The 20,162-nt window shown below is 44.4% G+C and overlaps 1 protein-coding gene across 1 annotated transcript; it reads right to left on the minus strand.

The window, feature by feature from the left end:
- Positions 1–4,572: 4,572 nt before the first annotated feature.
- On the minus strand, positions 4,573–11,509 carry ADPRM (ADP-ribose/CDP-alcohol diphosphatase, manganese dependent; the record flags this gene model as incomplete). Its single annotated transcript, XM_080713943.1, has 3 exons — positions 4,573–4,886; positions 9,614–9,730; positions 10,909–11,509. The coding sequence occupies 3 exons, from the start codon at positions 11,507–11,509 to the stop codon at positions 4,573–4,575; spliced, it is 1,032 nt and encodes a 343-aa protein (XP_080570069.1).
- Between the last annotated feature and the right edge of the window lie 8,653 nt (positions 11,510–20,162).

A 20,162-nucleotide genomic window follows, 5' to 3' on the forward strand; every position in this document is an offset into this window, starting at 1 on the left:
CCAGACCTATTTTTATACTTTTTTTATTTGGAAACAGGGTCTCTTAAGCCAGCGTGGCTGGCTTTGAACGTGCGCGATCCTCCTGTCTCTGCCTCCCAAGCGCGGGGATTACAAGTGTGCGCCACCACGCCCGGCACTCCATTTCCATTTTAGCTTAAAACTTCTGTGTCTGGGACAACTTGGGCTTGCAAAGCTTTTTCACTGGCAAGTTTCTGTATCTAAATACAGATCAAATACAGATCAAGCATTTCTAACAAAAATTTACTGTCCAAATGGGTGGGCTGTGAGTGTAAAATACACACCAGATTTTAAAGATACTATGCAAAAAGAATGTAAAATATTTCTATATTGACCATATGTTGTGAAAGTGGACGTCCGGCGCAGAAAAAAACCCAAGGCCAGTCATCAGAGATAAGCAAGCAAGCAAAACATTTATTAAGACAGCCCAGCTCCCTTTTATATCAGGCAGCTGGAGATTTTTTGAAAGGTGGGGGCTTTCGCTCACAGTGCAAGATCACAGGAAGTATGAGGCGTTTACTGATTGGGTGGTTCATACCCCAGTGGGTGTGTTATCAGGGGACTGGCTGTTGGGCATCCCGTGCCCCCTTTGGCTGGCTATGAGGTCATCAGCACAATCCGGAAGAGAAGCGGGAGAGCCGCCATCTTTGGTATGACTGGGCTGCTTATCCTAACATGTTGAAAAGATAGTATTTTGAGATATAGATAATAAAATGTATTTAGTTTTAGTGTGTGTGTGTGTGTGTGTGTGTGTGTGTGTGTGTGTGTGTGTTGGGGGGCTACTGGGGATTGAACCCAGGGGCATTCTATCTCTGAGCTACATCCCTGGCTTTCTTTTTGGTTTTGAAATCGGGTCTCACGTATGTGGCGGGTCATCTCACTCTGTTGCCGCCGAAGCTGGTCTTGAGAACCTGCAGCCTCCTATGTCTGTCTCCCACACCCTCCTATGTCTGTCTCTGATCACCACACCTCGCTGTATTTAGTTTTCTAAATGTGACAGCCAGAATGTTTTTGTGGCGCCATCTTGCGTTTCAATTGGACTAAAATGAACTTTCAGAACATCCTTTTCAGAACATCAGGAGGGCAGCGTTTTTACTTATGCTAGCACAGAGTCAGATGAGTGAGTAGTCAGATACTCAGTTTCATGAGATTTAGGAAATAATTTCCTTAAAAATTTAGTTGCAGGGTGTGGTAGTGTATGCCCATAATCTCAGTACTTGGGAGGCTGAGACAGGAGGATTGCAGTTCAAAGCTAGCTTCAGCAACTTAGTGAGACCTTGTTAACAAATAAAAAATAAAATAGGGCTGGAAGTATAGCTCAGAGGTATAATATCCCTGGGTTCATCCTCAGCATATATATATATATATATATATATATATATATATATATATATATATATATTAGGACCTACCACAGGCCAAGAGAACAAAAATGAGTCTGAAAATTTGTTACTCTATTTCTATAGCCTTAAATATAATGGTATTCTATAAACATTATGTAAAGCAGGTATGCATATTTGTTTTTAACTCAGTGGTCACTAAACAAATTCTCAATAGAGGAAAAATTAGTCTAGTTGATATTAAAGCAGTTAAGGTGAAATTTAAGGGTCTTTAAAATACATGTAATATTTTGAGTTCTGCAGTGTCCATTTTGCTTCCATGTTATTTATGGGTTTAGACTTCCCTTCCTAGTTGGCTATATTAAAGTCACACACTCAAAGGAACGGGCCCACTTGCAAATCTGTGTAGGCCCCGCTCTCCAACGTATGCTCGACTCTGTGCTTAAATGATAGCGGCGCTAGACTGACGTTCATAGCACTGGCACCTCCCATACCACGCTAAGAATTCTGTGAATATTCATGGTACCTTTTGCATCTCCAGGTTCAGCATGAAAGACACTAATTTCTCTTCCCCAGGATGAATGAAAAGTTTGAGGCCAGCATGGGCAATGTAGAAAGACCATCTCAAAATCAAATGGAAACAAAAAACAACAGAAAAATAACACAAAAACCCTAGGAGTTTAGCTCAGTGGTAAAGCATTTGTCTAGCACGCCTATGGCCCTAGATTCAACTCCCAGTCACACACACACGCGCACACACACGTACACGCCACCTTTTGGTGGAGTACTGTCTTCTGAAGTCTTTACTAATGAAAGCTTCTTAAACTTCATTTCCTATTAAATTTAATGCTATTAACACATTTAATATTTCATCTTTCAATATGTTTCCCCCACCCCACAATCTGTTTTCCCCATGACTCCTGTTCGCCATCGGCCGTCTGCTACCCAGGCACGGGTCTAAGCGCGTGTTCCTCGGTGCGGAGACCTATGAGTTCCTCAGTCTAGCCTGCAGCGAGTTCCACTCACCATTCAAGGTTCTTCAGCTGTGGTGCCGTCTGTCCTTGTGCACCTCTGGGTGGATCTGCAGAGCATCACTGGCCTCACGTGGGTTCAGCGGATCCTTTCCTACCTCTGCTCGCTCTCTTACACGTGAACTGTTCCCCACGCATCTAAAACCTCTTTTCTTCCTTACTCGTGTCATGTCTAATTTCCTTTGAGCAAAACTGAGGTTTCTCTTCCACGTTCCCAGACAGCCAGTTCCATACATTTGTATTTCTGGATGCCCTTTTCACTCATGGTCAAGGCCTGCGAATACAAGAGATCATTACCATCTCTGTGACAGCTCAAAAGCAGGCCTCAAAGATATCTAGGTCCTAATCCCTGGTACCTCTTCCTTACTGCAGTATTTTTGTTGTTTAAGTACCAGGAATTGAATCCAGGGGCATTCTACCTCCCATCTACACTAAGGCCCTATTTTTCCACCCTTTATTTTGCTATAGTGTCTCACTAATTTGCAGAGGACCTAAGTAGCTAAGGCTGGCTGTGAACCAGGGATCCTCCTGTCTCAGCCTCCCAAGTGTTGGGATGATAAGCATGTGCCACCATGCCCCGTTATCTTATTGCAAAACTGTGTCAAGGTGATAAAAAAAAAAAAGAGATGGGACGCTTACTTCGATGGGACTTAAATGTATCACAAGTGTTCTTACTAAGAGATCTGACTACATAGGTAGTGTGATAACAGAGATTTGAAGATGGTACTTAATACTGCTGGCTTTGAACATACAGGAGGGGGCCACGCACCAAAATGCCAAAGCGTGTGTCTCCAGAGGTTGAGGGATTCTGGCTGGAGCCCCGCGGGCATGTGGCCATGCTAACACTTTGATTTCCTTTTATTTATTTTTCTTTTGCAGTACCGGGCACAGAACCCAAGGTCTACACCTCCAGCACTATTTTTAAGTCTTTTAATTTTTGAATCAGGATCTTGCTAAGTAGCTGAGGCTGTCTGTCTGTGAACCGTGATCCCCCGGTCTCCATCTCCCAAATTCTGGGATTACAAGTGCGTGCCGCCACACTTGGCACAACACCTTGATTTCTGCCTATGAAAATGATTCCAGACTTCTGACGTCCAGAACGATCAGAGAACAGGTAGATGTTGTAAGCTACCGAGTGTGTGGGAATAACACTATATCCCCGTGGCACCTAGGTACTCCACAGGCACACCTTCCGGTTTCCTTTATTGCTTTTTGGCTCTGAACCAAACTTTCTCTCCACTTGAAGAGTCCCCATTTGCCATCTATCGTTTCTGCAGATACCTTGGCATGTGTTAGAGCTGATTTAAACATGTCCCGATTGTCTACACAGAGTCGAGGGTAAAATCCACTTATCTAGTGCAGTCTCCTATAGCACTAGCTGCTGGCCCACGGCCCAGGCCAGGAGGCACACAGCAGTGCTGGCACTCGGTCCTACTTTGGTTAGAGCCACAAGAGGACCACAGAGAATGGACCATGGAGGCCATTCTCATAGAGAGATGGGGTGCCATACAGTCAACTGTGAAATAACTACTAATTTTCCCCCTACAAAATGGGAATACAACTATGAAGCCCAAATATGGATATTCTGAGCAGAAACCATCAGATGCTCATTTGCACCGCAAGATGAACTTCCCTGAGCTTCACTTATTATGAATTTTAAGATATAGCTAATATAGGACTATATTCTTCTTGCCAAAAAAAAAAAAAAATCAGGTAAGGCCAAATAAAGTTCCTATCAGAGTAATAGGACCCCATCACATTCCTCTCCCTAGTTTCTTCTTTTTGGTACTAGGGATGGAACCCAGGGGTATTCTACCTCCGAGCTACACCCCCAGCCCTATTTTTTATTCTTTATCTTGAAACAGGGTCTCACTGAGTTGCAAAGGGCCTCACTAGCTGAGGCTGTTCGCGAACCATGATCCTTCGGTCTCAGCTTCCCAGGTGCTAGGATTACAAGCGTGCGCCACCACGCCGGCCTTCTCTCCCTGGTTTATTCTGTGTCTAAGTTTCAGCACCAGACAGATTATAAAAATGTCATTTCTGAATATTTTATCACGCACTGAATTCATTTTTTTATGCAGGCAAATGGCTCGACAATGAGATCGAGAGTTTTATTTCTGCTTTCCTTCCTGTATGGCGGGGACAGGCATAGAGCAAAGTCATTCTTTTTCTACAGAGACAAATCAGAGTAAAAGTTGAGTTTCTTCCTTCATATAACTCAAAATTCTGTCTGGAACTCTGCCCCTCCCTTTCAACACCATTTTGTCAGCATGGACATGAACGGTGGCAAAAGCTTGGCTGTCCGGGGATGTTTCAATCACTCCTTCTATGTTTACGTGGTGCACGCCAAAAGGGTCCTGGGAGTAGCCCCCGTTGTGGGTGTGCCCAGCAAAGAAGCACACCACACACTTGTGAGCCCAGATGACTGCCAGGGCATCTGTGTAGTTCCAGGCCAGGCACACGCTGTCAGAAGCCTCTGGGTAAATGGGAAGATGGCCTGTTAAAGAAAATAAAGGCCTATTTATTATTATTATTATTATTATTATTATTATTATTATTATTATTTTGTGGTACCGGGATTAGAACCCAGGGGCATTCTATCTCTGAGCTATACCCCCAGCCCTATTTTTTTTTTTTTTGGTTGTACTGGGTGTGGAACCCAAAGGCTTTCTACCTCCGGGCTATACTCCCAGACCTATTTTATATTTTATTTGCAAACAGGGTCTCACTAAGTTGCTGACAGCCTCACTAAGTAGCTGAGGCTGGCTTGAACCTGTGCGATCCTCCTGAATCAGCCTCCCAAGCACAGGGATTACAAGCATGCGCCACCACGCCCGACTTCCCAGCCCTAGTTTTTATTCTTTACTTTGTAAAAGGGTCTCACTGAGTTGCAAAGAACTTCACTAAGTAGCTGCGGCTGTCTGCGAACCTGGATCCTCCTGTCCCAGCCTCCCAAATGTTGTGATTACAAGCTTGCGCCACCACGCCCGGCTCAAGAAGCCGATTTTAAAAAATGTTCCTTTTCCATCAAGATAAATTGCAAAAAGCTGGTATTCAGAGGAAAACAATGTGTTCCTACACCTCATTATCCAAATGGACTGAGACTAGAGAGAATCCACATACAGGAAGAGAGAGGCCACTGGCAGCTCTGTCTCGGGAGCGTAGGAAGGGGGCGAGAAGCCACTGCAGAGGCAAAAGCCTGGGACCTCTGGGGCCCAGGAGGGGTCTCAGGCTCCACAAACACGGGAAGCCCAGGGCACCCGGTAAAGGCAGTCTGCGAAGAGCCAGGGGCCAGGCAGGTGCCATGAGGGAATCTGATCTCATCATTTCCTCAGGTGTGAGCGGTACAGACACAGAAAGATAGAGTACTGAGTACTAAGGATAGAGTACTGAGTACTGAGTCAAAGAACAGCTTAGGAACTGCATATGGATTGTGTCACTGACACACACACTCAACGCCACGGAACAGACTCGTGCAACTTTAAACACTCCCGTGAGGTCACTTGACAGACAGAAAAGCGACCGCAGCAGGGAGCTTACGCGGGGCAGTCGAGCCGGGAGGATTCTGAATCCTCCTGCCCGCACAGCAGGCCGGCTGCCATCTGAGGCCCAAGCACCGGGCTCACGGATCCCTGCTTCTTCCCAGTAAGTCGCTTTTCTTTCTTCTGTGACTATTCATTTTGATTATGAAATTTAGGCACATTTTTGTTTAATGTCTAATTTGTTTATAATACAAGTAAAAAAGGAGAGGGCAACAGATCCCTAGAGCAGAAAAAAAGAAAAAATCCCTCTGTGCAGCCCCCCCCCCCCCCCCCCGGTGTGGTACGGCCTAGAGCCCAAGGGGGCGGCGCGGAGGGGGGACCACCGAGGCGGCTGGCGGCTCCCTTCTCTGGTGCGTGGCTCCCGGACGCCGGCCCTGGAGGGGTCTCCCGAGCTTTGCTCCGCGGCCACTCGTTTGGTCTCCTTCGCTGCCATCTCCAGTTCCTGCATCCCTGTCAGGAGGCCCGATGCTTCCGACCTCTCGACCTACGCCTAATGCCTGAGTGATCTCTTAGTGATCTCTGAAGCTGGAGCTTTCAGCTCCTACACGTGGTGTGCCTCTAGCTTAAACCTCTGAGTTTCAGCCTCTTATGTCTGAACTGCCCACTTGCTGTCCCCACTAACGTACACGAGCAGGTGACCCCTAGCAGGCATCTGAAACCCGGGGGAGGGGAGGCAGGGCAACAGTACAAGATGGACCGGGGAGAAGACGGAGGCCCCGGCTCAACCTGCCGGCAGCGTGGGACTCGCGGGATCTCCAGGGCCTTGGTTTATCTTCTAAATTAAAAGGTTTGGCCGGGCGTGGTGACGCACGCCCCGCGCTTGGGAGGCGGAGACAGGAGGAGAGCGCAGGTTCAAAGCCAGCCGTGCTGGCTTAAGAGACCCTGTTTCTACATAAAAAAGTGTAAAATAGGTCTGGGAGTGTAGCCCGTGGGAGTGTAGCCCAGAGGTAGAAAGGCTTCCAGGAACCCCAATAACACCACCAAAAAAATGATAAAAGGTTTGGCCGAGCACAGCGGCACGTTTGTAATCCCAGTACTTGGGCGGCTGAGACAGAAGGATCGTGCAGGTTCAAAGCCAGCCTCAACTGCTTAGTGAGGCCCTCTGCAACTTAGTGAGACCCTATTTCCAAATTAAGAAAAAAAAAATAGGGCTGGGGGTATAGCTTGGAGGTAGAATGCCCCTGGGTTCCATCCCTGGTACCGCAAATAAATAAATAAGTAAGTAAATAAATAAATAGTTTGGCTACATGATCTCTAAGCAGTGGAAAGGCAAAAGAGCAGACAGAGAAGTGCCCCAGTTTCTGAGAGCACTTCTTAGAGAGCTGCATGGTGTCACGTCACGTCACGCCCAGTAACCCCTGAGGACACCTTATCTATCTTCTCCAAGTTTTGACCCACGTAGTCAAATGGCAGCAGAAATACTCCTGCTGCAACCACATATTTTTATCACAACAGCAACTATCTGAGTAGCCTATTTTTTTCCCTTTCTTTTTCTTTTTGGTGCTGTGGGGGATGGAACTCAGGGGCATTCTACTTTTGAGCTACACCACCACCCCTGTTTTGTTTTTTAATCGAGAAATGGGTCATACAAAGTTGCTGAGAGCCTCACTTAGTTGCTGAAGTTGGCTCCAACCTGTGATCTGCCCATCTCAGCCTCCCAAGTCCTGGGATCACAGGCGTGTACCACGCACCTGACTTGAATAGCCTAATATTTTCAAATGCATAATTTCATTTGGGGCAATACTGAGAAAACTACGGTTTGTAAGATCCCCCTCTTCCAGGGCCACACAGTTCCTGTAAGTGAAGCCAGCATGGCACTCTGTCCTCTGGCTCTCTTTCCAGCCTTCTTATCTGTTACGATACCAATTTCAAAACAAGGGCTGCAAGCCGGGCGTGGTGGCGCACGCTTGTAATCCCAGCATTCAGAGGCTGAGACCGAAGGATTGCGGTTCTCGGACAGCCTCAGATACTTAGTGAGGCCCTCTGCAACTCAGTGAGACCCAGTTTTAAAATAAAAAATTAAAAAAAAAAATTGGGCAGGGGGTGTAGCTCGGAGGTCAAATGCCTCTGGGTTCTATCCCCAGATCCGCAAAAACAAAAAAAAAAAAAAACAAAAAAAAAACCCAAAAAAACAAGAGCTGCAATGTCAAGCCACAAACCAAGTCACCAGCCACACTGCAAATCCAAATTTGATTCTAATTTAGTTTTTTTTTAATAAATTTTTTGCAGTGATAGGGATTGAACTCAGGATCATTCTACCTCCAGGCTACACCCCCAGCCCTATTTTTTATTCTTTATTTTTGAAAAAGGTCTCACTCAGTTGCAGAAGGCCTCACTAAGTAGCTGAGGCTGGCTTTGAACCTGCGATCCTCCGGGTCTCAGCCTCCCAAGTACTGTGATTACAAGTGTGCGCCACCACACCGGGCTCCTGTGTAGGGGTCTTAAGCACCTCCCATTTCCTGTCATCTCTAGATGGCAGTGGACCTGTCAAAAATGACTATGCCCAGCGAGGTGACGCACACCTTCAATCCTAGGACTTGAAAGGCTGAGACAGGAGGATCACGGGTTGGATCTCAGCAAGGCTCACATCACATTAGCAAGACCCTGTTTCCAAATAAAATATAAAGTAGAGCTGGGGTATGGCTCTACTCAGAGTATACTGAGGTGGGATGCCCCATGGTTCAATCCCCAGCATCACACATACAAAAAGACTCTAAATGAAAACAAGTCAGATCTTGTTGGAGCCCGTGGTGAACAGCCTGGCACGGCCGGCTTCATCCCGCACGGTGCTCTGCTTTCTCTGGGGGCAGCGGCCTGCTTGGAGGACTCCTTGCTGGTGACCAGGGTGCCTAATCTGAGATTTGGAATGAGGCTTGAGCAGAATTTCTCATTTTAAAATTACTACACAGACGGCTACAGTGGGGCGCCAAAATAAATAAATTCATAAATATTTTTAAAACTACATAAATTAATCCCACTTGGGGAAATTCTACTTCAGTACCTACAAGGGCAATCCGGAGGCTCTAATCTATGGCACATTGTTCTTGTAATTTTACAATCGGTTCCTGACTCATTCTTTAATGTTAATCTTAGAGTCAGGTTGTATTTCTTTTTTTTTGTTTATTTGTGGCACTGGGGATTAAAGCCAGGGTCATTCTACCTCCGAGGAGGGAGACTGTCAGCCCTATTTTATTTATTGATCTCGCTGTGTTGGTGAGAGTCTCACCTGTCCTTGAACCTGCAATTTCCCTGTGTCAGTCTTCCCAGTACTGGGATTATGGGTGTGCACCACCACATTCCACATTAGGCTTCAGGTTGTATTTCTTTTTCTTTTTTGTAGTACTGGGGATGGAACCCTGGGGCAGTCTACTTCTGAGCTACACCCCCAGCCCTATTTTCTTATTCTTGACTTTGAAACAGGGTCTCACTGAGTTGCAAAGGGCCTCACTAAGTAGCTGAGGCTGTCCTCTTACCTCGATTCTCCTGTCAGCCTTCCAAATGCTGGGATTACAAACGTGTGCCACCACGCCTGGTTTCAGGTTGTATATCAATGGTAAAATTTTAAACTAAGCCTCCATTTTACAAAAAGAGGATACCAAAACATAAATGTCATTAGCACACGTTGAAGGCTAACTTTTCCCAACCTCTAAAATGTAAGTAAATACACAATTTAGATACTTACTCACTATCACCACCTTTTCTTGGTTTGTGTCGGAGAAGGTAAGAACTTCATTCAACCACTTCAGCTGTTCTTGGCTGAATCCTCCGTTAAACTGGACAAACTGGGGCTCAGAAAGTCCTGAATGAATTCAGTAGGTTAGACCCATGACATGTCATTTCCCCCTTACTTGGGCATTTACGTTTAGTTACTACAAGGACACTTGTTCTTTTTAGAAATACTGGATTAGCCGTAATCAACTTCAAAGAGGAAACAAGACTCTGGAGCAGCTCCTCGTCCCGGCATTCCCCCGCTTGCTGCCTGGCTTTTACGGCCTCCGCACCCTGCGTACTTTGCCTCACTACATACAGCCACACCGTCTGCTCTACCTCGCTGGCCCTTGCCATGTTATTAGTGATGGCAGAGTCGCTTCCATCTAGTCCACTGCATTAGTTTCCCCCTCTGTTCACTAGCTCCCCACCCACAATCTTAAACATAACTCCTTCCTGTCATCTAAGTATCAGCTTAAACATTTGGCTTTCTCTGACGATCCTTTTCTGTAACATCCCACCCTTACTTTGTTGGTAGCACATAATATGATGGAAATAATCTTTTCTGTTTCATCATTGCTATAGTTTGGAGATGAAATGACCCTCGACATGTCCACGTGGTAAAGGCTTGGTCACCAGCTTGTAGCACCTAGAAGGTGGCGGAGCCTTTAGGAGGTGGGGCATAATGGGAGGAAGTTAGGCCATTGGGGGAGTGGCCTCAGAGGGGACACTGGGACCTCTGCCCTTCCTCTTTCTCTCTTTGCTTCCTTTCTGCCACGAGGCGACCAGCCTGCTCTATCACATGCTTCTCAACACGAGGTGCTGCCTCATCACGGGCCCAAGGGCAACAAGGCCAAGCAACCCGGAGCTGACCACTCTGATACCAGGAGTCAAGTGAACCTTTCCTCCCGATAAGCTGATTATCTCAGGCACTTTGTCATAGTCTCGAAAAACGAATACATCTATTATTTGTCCTGCCTACCTATTGTTCTGGCTCCCTCCATTCCAGCCAATAATAAAAGAAAAAGTGATATTATAAAGTGCTCAGTCTAGAATGGGAATTCAAATATCCATTTAGTGAATAAAGCTTCAATCAATTGAAAACCAATCCACGATACCAGGCCTGTGAGAAATCCTTTCCCTGAACAACAGCGACAATATACTTTTACCTTAAGCATCCATCTTCCTGCTGAATAAAAGGTAGCTGAAGAATTTAAAGACAATGTATGTATTTAAAGACAATGTTCTCAGCTCAAAGGAATAATTCACCTTCAGGACTATTCAATTCCACATTTGGATTGTGGTCCTTCAGCATCTTCATACACTCCTGGTATTTTGGAGAAGACTGATCCACGCCCAAGACACTCAGGTCATAAGAATCGAGTAAAATGAACCGGAATTTAGGGAATGGCGTAAAGTGATAGGCATAGTAACTGTCTGAGGGCATGGTCTCAGGGTGCTGCGGGATCCGGTCTTCCAAGAACTTTGTGTTAAGTTGAGAGTTTGATAAAAAGTCTCTACTGAAGTTGTAGAATTCATGATTTCCCCATGTGTGATGAGCTGGGACTTTGAGCATTTTGAAGGCGTTCAAAACAAGTTCTAGGGCCCTTTCTGATGATTTATACTGCGCGTTATAGCCATCGATGATATCTCCAAGCTGGAGGACACAGCAAGGTGCGCTGCTGTCTTGATTCCAGTCTTCGACGGCACCCTGCAAGTGAAGGAGACTGTGTCTGTAGAACCGCCGCCTGCTTCTTTGGAAATTGTATCCGTCTTCCAAGTCGGCATACTGAATGTCCGCTATAAGTCCAAAGGAGAAGAGGCACTGGGAATCGCCACTTAGGGTTCCAGGACCGGGTTTATCAGCCATGGCTTCTAGATGGGTTTCTAAATTAAAAAAAGTAAAAAACATAACTAGTTAAAAACATCTTAATTTTCTATTTGGACCGCAGAAAATGACAAATTGGATATTAAACATAATAATTCCCTAGACAGCTTGACACAGAAAAAGTGCATGGGCTTTAGAACTTGATGGTCTTGGGTCTAAAATACTAAACCGCTGAAATGGGTTCAGTCTTCTCACCTCAAATAGATAACTTCTATCCCCAGAAGAATGCACTCTATTCATTCTAGTAAATCTAAATTCAAAGGTGGAATAATTTCTGATATATAAGAAATATGCACTTACTTAAAAAATATACATAACCTAGATTCTTTCCTTTTATCTATTTATTTTTTTTGCAGGTCTGGGGATGGAACCCAGGAGCATTCGACCTCTGAGCTACATCCCCTGCCCTATTGTTAGTCTTTATTTTGAAACAGGGTCTCTCTGAGTTGCAGAGACCTTACTAAGTAGCTGAGGCTGGCCGCAAACCGTGATCCTCCTGTCTCAGCCTCCTGAATGCTGGGATTACAAGCGTGCGCCACCACGCCAGAATTAACTTAGATTCTTTCCCATAGACATCAAGTAATTCCAACAAAACTCCAAGGCTTTTTGAAAGATATATATTACATTCCTTGTACTTTTTACATAAAATTTCCACTACGGGTTATTTTGTGTCAGGCTGGTTCTTTTTTCTCTTTGTTGATGGGTAGGTGGTCAGAAATAAGCTTATTTTTCATCTGATGTAACTGAGAAAAACAGTAAAGATATGAAAGAAGAGGAATAGTTTTAAACAATAGCAAAAGAATTTAGCACAAAAACTATGCCACTGATGTGGGCACCATCGAGAACCAGTTTACAATCTAAATTTATAATCTCTAAAAGAACCACGAACACTAAGGATTAAGACAAAAATCAGCGGCCAAGCAACTTTTGTTATCAAGATGACAGTAATAAACTTGTGGTGGTGCCTGAGTTTATTAGAACCTAGTTGTTTCTAAAATTAATTTGATGTTCAGACTCCTGGTCTCCAGTCATTTACCCAACGTACCTACGCTTCCTATTTAATCCTCTACAGGCACGTGAATTCCAGTTGTGCGAGCGCTAACAGAGATCGGGATGTGACTTTACCTTGCCTTACTTATGAGAACTCAGGGGCTCCCCTTCCTTCAGTGTGTGTGTGTGTGTGTGTGTGTGTGTGTGTGTATGGTCCTGGAGATGGAGCTCAAGGGCATTCTATCTCCAAGCTATATCCCCAGCCCTGTTTTATTTTTAATTTTGAAATAGGGTCTCACTAAGTTGCAGAGGCTGGCCTTGAACCTGTTGTCCTCCAGTTACAGTCTCTGGAGTACTGCAATCACAGGAGTATGCCATCACACCTAGCTTTTTTTTTCTATCTAAAAGTGTTGTCACAGTCAGGTATGGTGGTGCAAGCCTGTAATCCTAGGACTTGGGAGGCTAAGAGAGGAGGGTCACAGGTTGGAGGCCTGTCTCAGCAACTAAGCAAGACCCTCTGCAACTTAGCTAGAAACTGTTTCAAAATACAGCCTGATGTGGTGTCCCACATTTGTAATCAATCCCAGTGCTTGGGAGGCAGAGACAGGAGGATTGTGCAGGTTGGAAACCAGCCGCACTGCCTTAAGAGATACTGTTTCCAAATTTTAGAAAAAGGATAAAATAGGTCTGGGAGTGTAGCCCAGAGGTTGAGGGTTTCCAGGAACCTTAGTACCACCAAAATACAATAAAATAAAATATAAAAAATAAAACAGGGCTGGAGGTAGAGCTCAGAAGTAGAATGCCTCTGGGTTCAATCTCTAGTATCAAAAATAAAATATGTTGTCACTAATGCTACAGTCTCTACCTAATGCACCCAGTTGGGAGCATAGGCTACTTTCCTTTCTTCCTTAACCTCATTGGGTATGAGCAGCCTTAAAACAGGTAAGACAGCCCCAGAAAAGAAAAAAAAAATGAAAATCCTGAAAAACTTCAGCCTCCTCCTCTCCTTCCCCTAGACCTCCTCCCTGGCTCCACTGAGGTTTCCCCTCCATTACTGGGAGCCCCTCAGGGATCCCAGTTACCCCCTAGCTTGTGCATATTAGAGAAAACATCTGACCCTTCACTTTTTGTGACTGACTAATCTCACTTAACATAATGTTCTCCATGTCCTTCATTTTCTTGCAAATGTCAAATTTTGGTATTCTTTATTGCTGAGTAGAATTCCATTGTGTGCATTTCCCATAATTTTGTGATTCATTCATCTGTTGATGGACACCTGGGTTGGTTCCATAGTTTGGCTATTGTAAGTTGTGCTGCTATAAACATGGACGTGCGTATATTACTGTAGCTCTCTGGTTTGGGCCCCTTTGGAAAGATACGCAGGAGTGGTATGGTCAGATCATAAGATCATATGGTGGATCCATTCCCAGCTTTCTAAGGAATCTCCACACTCATCTCCACAGGGGCTGAACTGGTTTGCAATCCCACCAACAATGTGGAAGAGTGCCTATTTCCCCACATCCTCACCAACACTTTTTGTTATTTGACTTCTTGATGACTGCCACTCTGACTGGGGTTAGATGGAATCTCAGTGTAGTTTTGATTTGCATCTCCCTGTTGCTAATGATGTTGAACAACACTTTTTCATGTATCTATTGGCCATTTGTATCTCTTCATCTGTGAAGTGTCTACTCAAGTCATTTGCCCATTTCTTGACTGGGTTAATTTTTCTTTTTTAGTGTGGGGAGGCTGGGGGGGGGCACCAAGTGCTGTGTGCCTGTATGTCACTGTCAACATGATTTACCTATGACATGAGACTATAATACACCAATAAAAGCACATTATAAAAAAAAATCCTGAAGAAATGGCTAAGTGGTCTCATGCCCTTTTTTCCCTCTCTTAATATGCTCATTTCTTCCTATAGTCGCTATCTGAGAACCCCAGAGAGCAACTCGGCAAATACGTACGTGCAGCTGAGGTAGGAGGACGGAAGAAACGAAGCGAAAGGTGGAAGGAGACAAAGAGGGAGAACAGAGAAATGTTACTTTAAGATGAAGCCCGGGCAAGGCTGTGTCCACGCATCTGCTCATCACTCCGAGCAGTGCTGACATCCGCAGGGCCCAAGCTGTTGACCAGACAACAGAGGTCACCCCAGGGGCACGAGCAACATGGATACCTTCTGATAGATAAGACAGTGACCTGGCGTGCACACCCGGAGCCCCAGTACTTGGGAGGATCACAGGTTTGAGGGCAGCCTCAGCAGCTGATAAGACAGCGAGGGCAGGACCTGGAAGATGCCTGAAGAGCCAACATCAGGTGACTCCCACACCCAGAGCATCCTTACATAACGTCTTCCCACCCCCACAAAACTCCTAGAAAAGCGCCCTGCAGTCCCCGAAGGCACCTCTCAACTTTAGGGTGGCCTGCATCGTCCAGGAATGAACACTCCTTACTTTCCTAAGTAAATCTATGTCTCTTGCCGGCGTCTGCTGAAATTCTTTTCCATCACGTAAGCCGAGGACCTCTGTTGACCTTGAGTTGAAGAGTCAATCTTCCTCTGGTGACAAGGGTGGGATCTCCATTTATCTTTCTATAAATAAGAGAGAATGTGATTTGAAAGGTGAAGGACTCAGATACAATTACAAGCAATCCCAAACTCACTCCTCTAAGCCATGGGGAAATCTCTTCTCTTATTAGCTTCAAATATTCGCGATTCCAGGAGAACCACGCCAGAAGACAACTCAGAAAATATGATTCATGAACATTATTACTCGAGCTTAAGAGGGTTTTTTTCTGGGAGTGCTCTTATCCCCTGCTAAATGAGCACACTGGTTTTTATATTTATACTTAAAGCTTGTAAGGTGATAATATTTTCGGTGGATCTCCTTAGAGATCCCGACTAATTTGATCTCCCCAGTAAACAGCTGTTATTTTTGCCACCTAGCGATCATGTTCTGTTCTTTGGACAAGAGCACCCCAATTTTCCTTGAGTAGACAGGCATCTCCCTAATTCCCTGTTCTCAGTTCATGCTATTTGACCACTACTCCCTGGCTGGAGAAGGGACTGGCATGCAGACGACTCCAGCCTGGCTGATCAAAGCCCATTTTCCTCCTGACCGGCTGGGGGTAGGCACATATTGCAGGCAGGATTAATAAGCACCAGACAGGGACATTTGCTGGGGTAATACAAAGGTACTGCGCTTACTTCTGCGAGGCTGTTAATTTTAATACCCAAATGCTTGGAAATTACAGCTTCAATTTTCAGAAACTAAAAGCTATACTAAGATTTGCCAACCTTTTAAAAGATGGCAAGCAAAGTAGAAAGCAGCAGCAAAGGGCTCACACTGCGAAATGATAATATAACCTGAGCTACAAGAGACCAAAATGCTGAGTGCGTACCAATGTTAAAAAGAGGGTCAAGGGTCAGGAGGCTACACGCTTTCATTAAATGAACCAAGGGCAGGGCGTGGTGGCGCAGGCCTGTAATCCCAGCATTTGGGAGGCTGAGACAGGAGGATCAAAGGCTTGCCTCAGCATATTAGTGGGATCCTCAGCAATCTAGCTAGACCCTTTCAAAATAAAAACATAACAAAAAGGTCAGGCATGGTGGTGCGTACTTATAATCCTAGTATTGGGTGATTAAGGAGGATTGCAGGTTCAAGGCCAGCATAAGCAACCTGGTGAAACCCGGAGGAGTAGGGGTGTAGCTAAGTGGTAGGTCAGTGAGGCTGGAGGGTGTAGCTAGGTGGTAGAATGGCTCTGAGTTCAATCCTTGGCACCACACACACACATACACACACACAATAATATTTTAAAAAGGGGTGCAAAATTAGCTTGGAGGCAGAATGTCGTGGGTTTAATCTCTAGTACAAAAACAAACAAACAAAGAAACAAAAAAACAGCCAAGTAGGCAGAGAAATGACTCCTGGCTAGTTTAGTGTTTTAAGGTTCAGGGAAAGGCCAAGGAAATCAGAACAAATGGTGCGCCGGGCGTGGTGGCGCATACTTGTAATCCCAGTATTTGGGAGGCTGAGACAGGAGGATTACAGTTCCAGGACAGTCTCAGCTACTTAGTGAGACCCTTTGCAACTCAGTTAAGACTTTCAAATAAAGAATAAAAAATCGGGCTGGGGGTGTAGCTCAGAGGTAGAATGCCCCTGGGTTCCATCCCCAGTACTGGAAAAAAAAAAAAAAAAAAGAAAAAAAAAGAAAGAAAGACTGGTGCACACAGAGATTAAAAAAAAAAAAAAAAAAGTCACCTCCAGTGGGGAAATTTAAAGTTAATAAACATTCTAATTTCATAGAAGTGTTCTAAAATACCCCTCTCTTATACCAATTAAATACACATATGAAAAGTGGGTGAAAGCTGGGTGTGGTAGCACTCATTGGTAATCCCAGACTGGAGGCCAGTCTCAGCAATTTAGAGACTCTGTTTCAAAATAAAAAATAGAAAGGGCTGGGGGTACAGCTCAGAGGCAGGATACCCCTGGGCTCAATACTAAGACCAAAAAGGGAGGGCTGCGAAGAGGAGGATAAAGAAGCTAGTAGTGGGTGCCGGAGGCTTAGTCTCTGTATTTTATGTATGTTTTTAAAACACCTATAATATCAAGTTTTAAAAAAGCTTTTAAAATGTAGTGACATAGAATCCAAAAGAATTACATAAGTGATGGGGATTGAGCCTGTATTGATTTATAAGAGCTGTATTAATTGCTAGTAAATTTTTATATTTAAGCAAAACAATAAAATCCCTTTCTCTTTCTCTAAGCTGTCGGCCAAGGGCCGCAGCTGGGGTTGACCCTGGTCAACTAAATTTGGCTGTTAACCCAGCTCAACACTGAATGTTAAAACACAGACCCCTACGCTTAGAAAAAGAATTATAGAGGCTCTCACAACAGTGTAGACTAAAGTTAAAGGGAAAAAAAGCAAGCTATATTAACCCAATGTTAATTAATAATTACACAAAATAGTTATAGCCCCAAACTTCCATACTGTAAAAAATTATATTCCTATGTCTGTTTTTTTTTTTATTATAAAACAAGTTTTCAACATAAGTAACTTCTAGCAGACAGAGATAGGGAAAGGCTGAGAAATCATCGAGGACACAGGTGGACAATATATGCCTTAAACTTTAAAGTTGGGTATAGGCTGGGTAGCCTCTGACCCTGTTAACCAAGAAACGTATTTTGATCAGTGATCTAACAGAAAAGGCTTACATGGTAGAAATAACTGGTGTGCCTACCCTGGCTTTTGGTAGGAAAAGAGGACTATTGGCTATGCAGGCTGGGGGAAAGGGAGGTAATAAATTCTTATAAAAATGTTACGTGTTGCCGGGCGTGGTGGCACACACTTGTAAATCCCGGCGTTTGGGAGGCAGAGACAGGAGGATCGTGCAGGTTTGAAGCCAGCCACGCTGACTTAAGAGACCCTGTTTCCAAATAAAAAAGTATAAAATAGGTCTGGGAGTGTAGCCCAGAGGTAGAAGAGTTTCCAGGAACCCCAGTACCACCAAAAAAAAAAAAAAAAAAAAAAAAAGTTACGTGTCCAGAGACTTCAGTGTCTGACTTTTCAAGGCACTCCACTGTGTCCCTCTGACACAGTGCTTTGATTTTTCTGTCTCTTCTATCTTTGTAATAATAAAATTTTGCTTAAGCTTGCAGCAGTGCAGTTCTGGCTATTTTTTCTAAACTAGATAAGAACAAGAACCCACAGCGACATCTCAAACCGTTACATTAAGGCCCTATTTTGCTTTTGACTGGAAAGGAGAATGGCAAGCTTTTAGTAAATTTTGTTCTGAAAGTTGTGCCTGTATTAGTTTTTATAAAGGTTTTGAAACGAAAGACCTTGAACTGAAGTACAGTCCTGGTTCCCCCTCCCCTATAGCAACAGCACCTCTCCTTAGGATGCTGAGTGATTCAGCCATGTTATAATGTATTGTAACTGCTTTGTAACTCTCTGACTCATAAAGCACCAGCCACATGCAAGAAGAAAATTATATGTGTGTGTGTGTATGTATATGTATGTATGTATGTATATATATATATATATATATATATATATATATATATATATAAAATTTTTGGTGGTACTGAGGTTCCTGGAAACCCTTCTACCTCTGGGCTACACTCCCAGACCCATTTATATATTTTTTAAAATTTGGAAACAGGGTCTCTTAAGCCAGCGAGGCTGGCTTCGAACCTGCGCGATCCTCCCGTCTCCGCCTCCCAAGTGCGGGGATTACAAGCGTGCACCACCATGCCCGGTGTAAGAAAATGATTTTTATATAACTAAAAATATCTGAGCTGGGCATGGTGGTGCACACTGTAATCCCACACTCAGGAGGCTAGGCAGGAAAATAGCAGTTCGCAGACAGCTTCAGCTATTAATGAGCCCTTTGCAACTTGATGAGACCCTGTTTCAAAATAAAGAATCAAAAATCAGTCTGGGGGTGTAGCTCGGAGGTAGAATGCCCCTGGGTTCCATCCCCACTACAACACGGGGATAAAAAAATCTGCCTAGTGAGCCTCAAGATAACTGAATCAGGACAAGAATAATGTAGAAAATATTATTTTCTTTCAAAATGGCTGCAAAAGTTGTGAAGCAGGATGATCAGACAGCATTTTGCAAAAAGTAACAGGGCATAAAGGATTTTTCAAAAACCTAAGAAATACCCAAATATGTTTACCTGCTGAAAACCTGCTATAAAATGACACCAATAAAAGAAAAAAAAAAAAGAAAAAAAAACTTCAGCCAGTACTTGGAAGACTGAGACAGGAGGATCATAGGTTCAAAGCCTGCCTCAGCAACTTAGTGAGGCTGTCAGCAACTCAGAAAGAACTTGTTTCTAAATAAAAAATAAAGTAGGGCAGGAGGTGCAGCTTGGAGGTAGAATGCCCCTGGGTTCAATCTCCAGCACCACAAGAAAAAAGAAAGAAAAACAAAACACAAAAACTTCTGTAATATGTGAGACTGGCAGAAGGATGAAGCTTATTGTACTAAGTCCTCAGAGCTTCTAAAAGAAATTTGTGAAAGGAAACAACCCTACACTGAACAGAATGTTAGTCTCACACCATTGCCAAAGCAAAAGAGAAGGGTGGGGGGGGCACGGGAGGATGGACGTCAGGAAGACTTGGTCAACACACATCATTACAGAGGCTCAAAGCCTACACCAGAGTATCTCAAGAAGGGGGCCAGTGAACCCCACTTCTGCATGCAGATCTAGAAAACACGAAGAGGGAGAGACTCTTGAAACCTGGCTGTGTTAAATACTACTACAATAACAGGAAAGTGCAGGCAGGAAATGCTGGTGGTTATGAGGGAGGGTAGAGGAAATTAAAAATAGAAAGGAGACGAAAAGAGAGAACAAAGAAAACCTAACTTTTGTATGAAGCCCGTGGCAAAGTCTGTTACACCTGCTGATAAGACCGAGGAGCCAATGGCCTGGACAAAGATCAAAACACCCTAAGATAACTTGTGACCAGTGTACCAAGGTCATCCTCACATACCTCCTCTGTCTATCCCCAGGGCCCCATAAGAGCCCTGCACTTCTAAAGGGGCCCCCCTCACTTTTGGGGTGGCCCGCATTCTTCCTTGAAAGAATATGAATAACTCTGGCTGGTGCTTGCTGAAATTCTTTCCCGTTACCTAC

Source organism: Muscardinus avellanarius, assembly GCF_963383645.1.
Source record: "Muscardinus avellanarius genome assembly, chromosome: 16".
Taxonomy (NCBI): Eukaryota; Metazoa; Chordata; class Mammalia; order Rodentia; family Gliridae; genus Muscardinus; species Muscardinus avellanarius.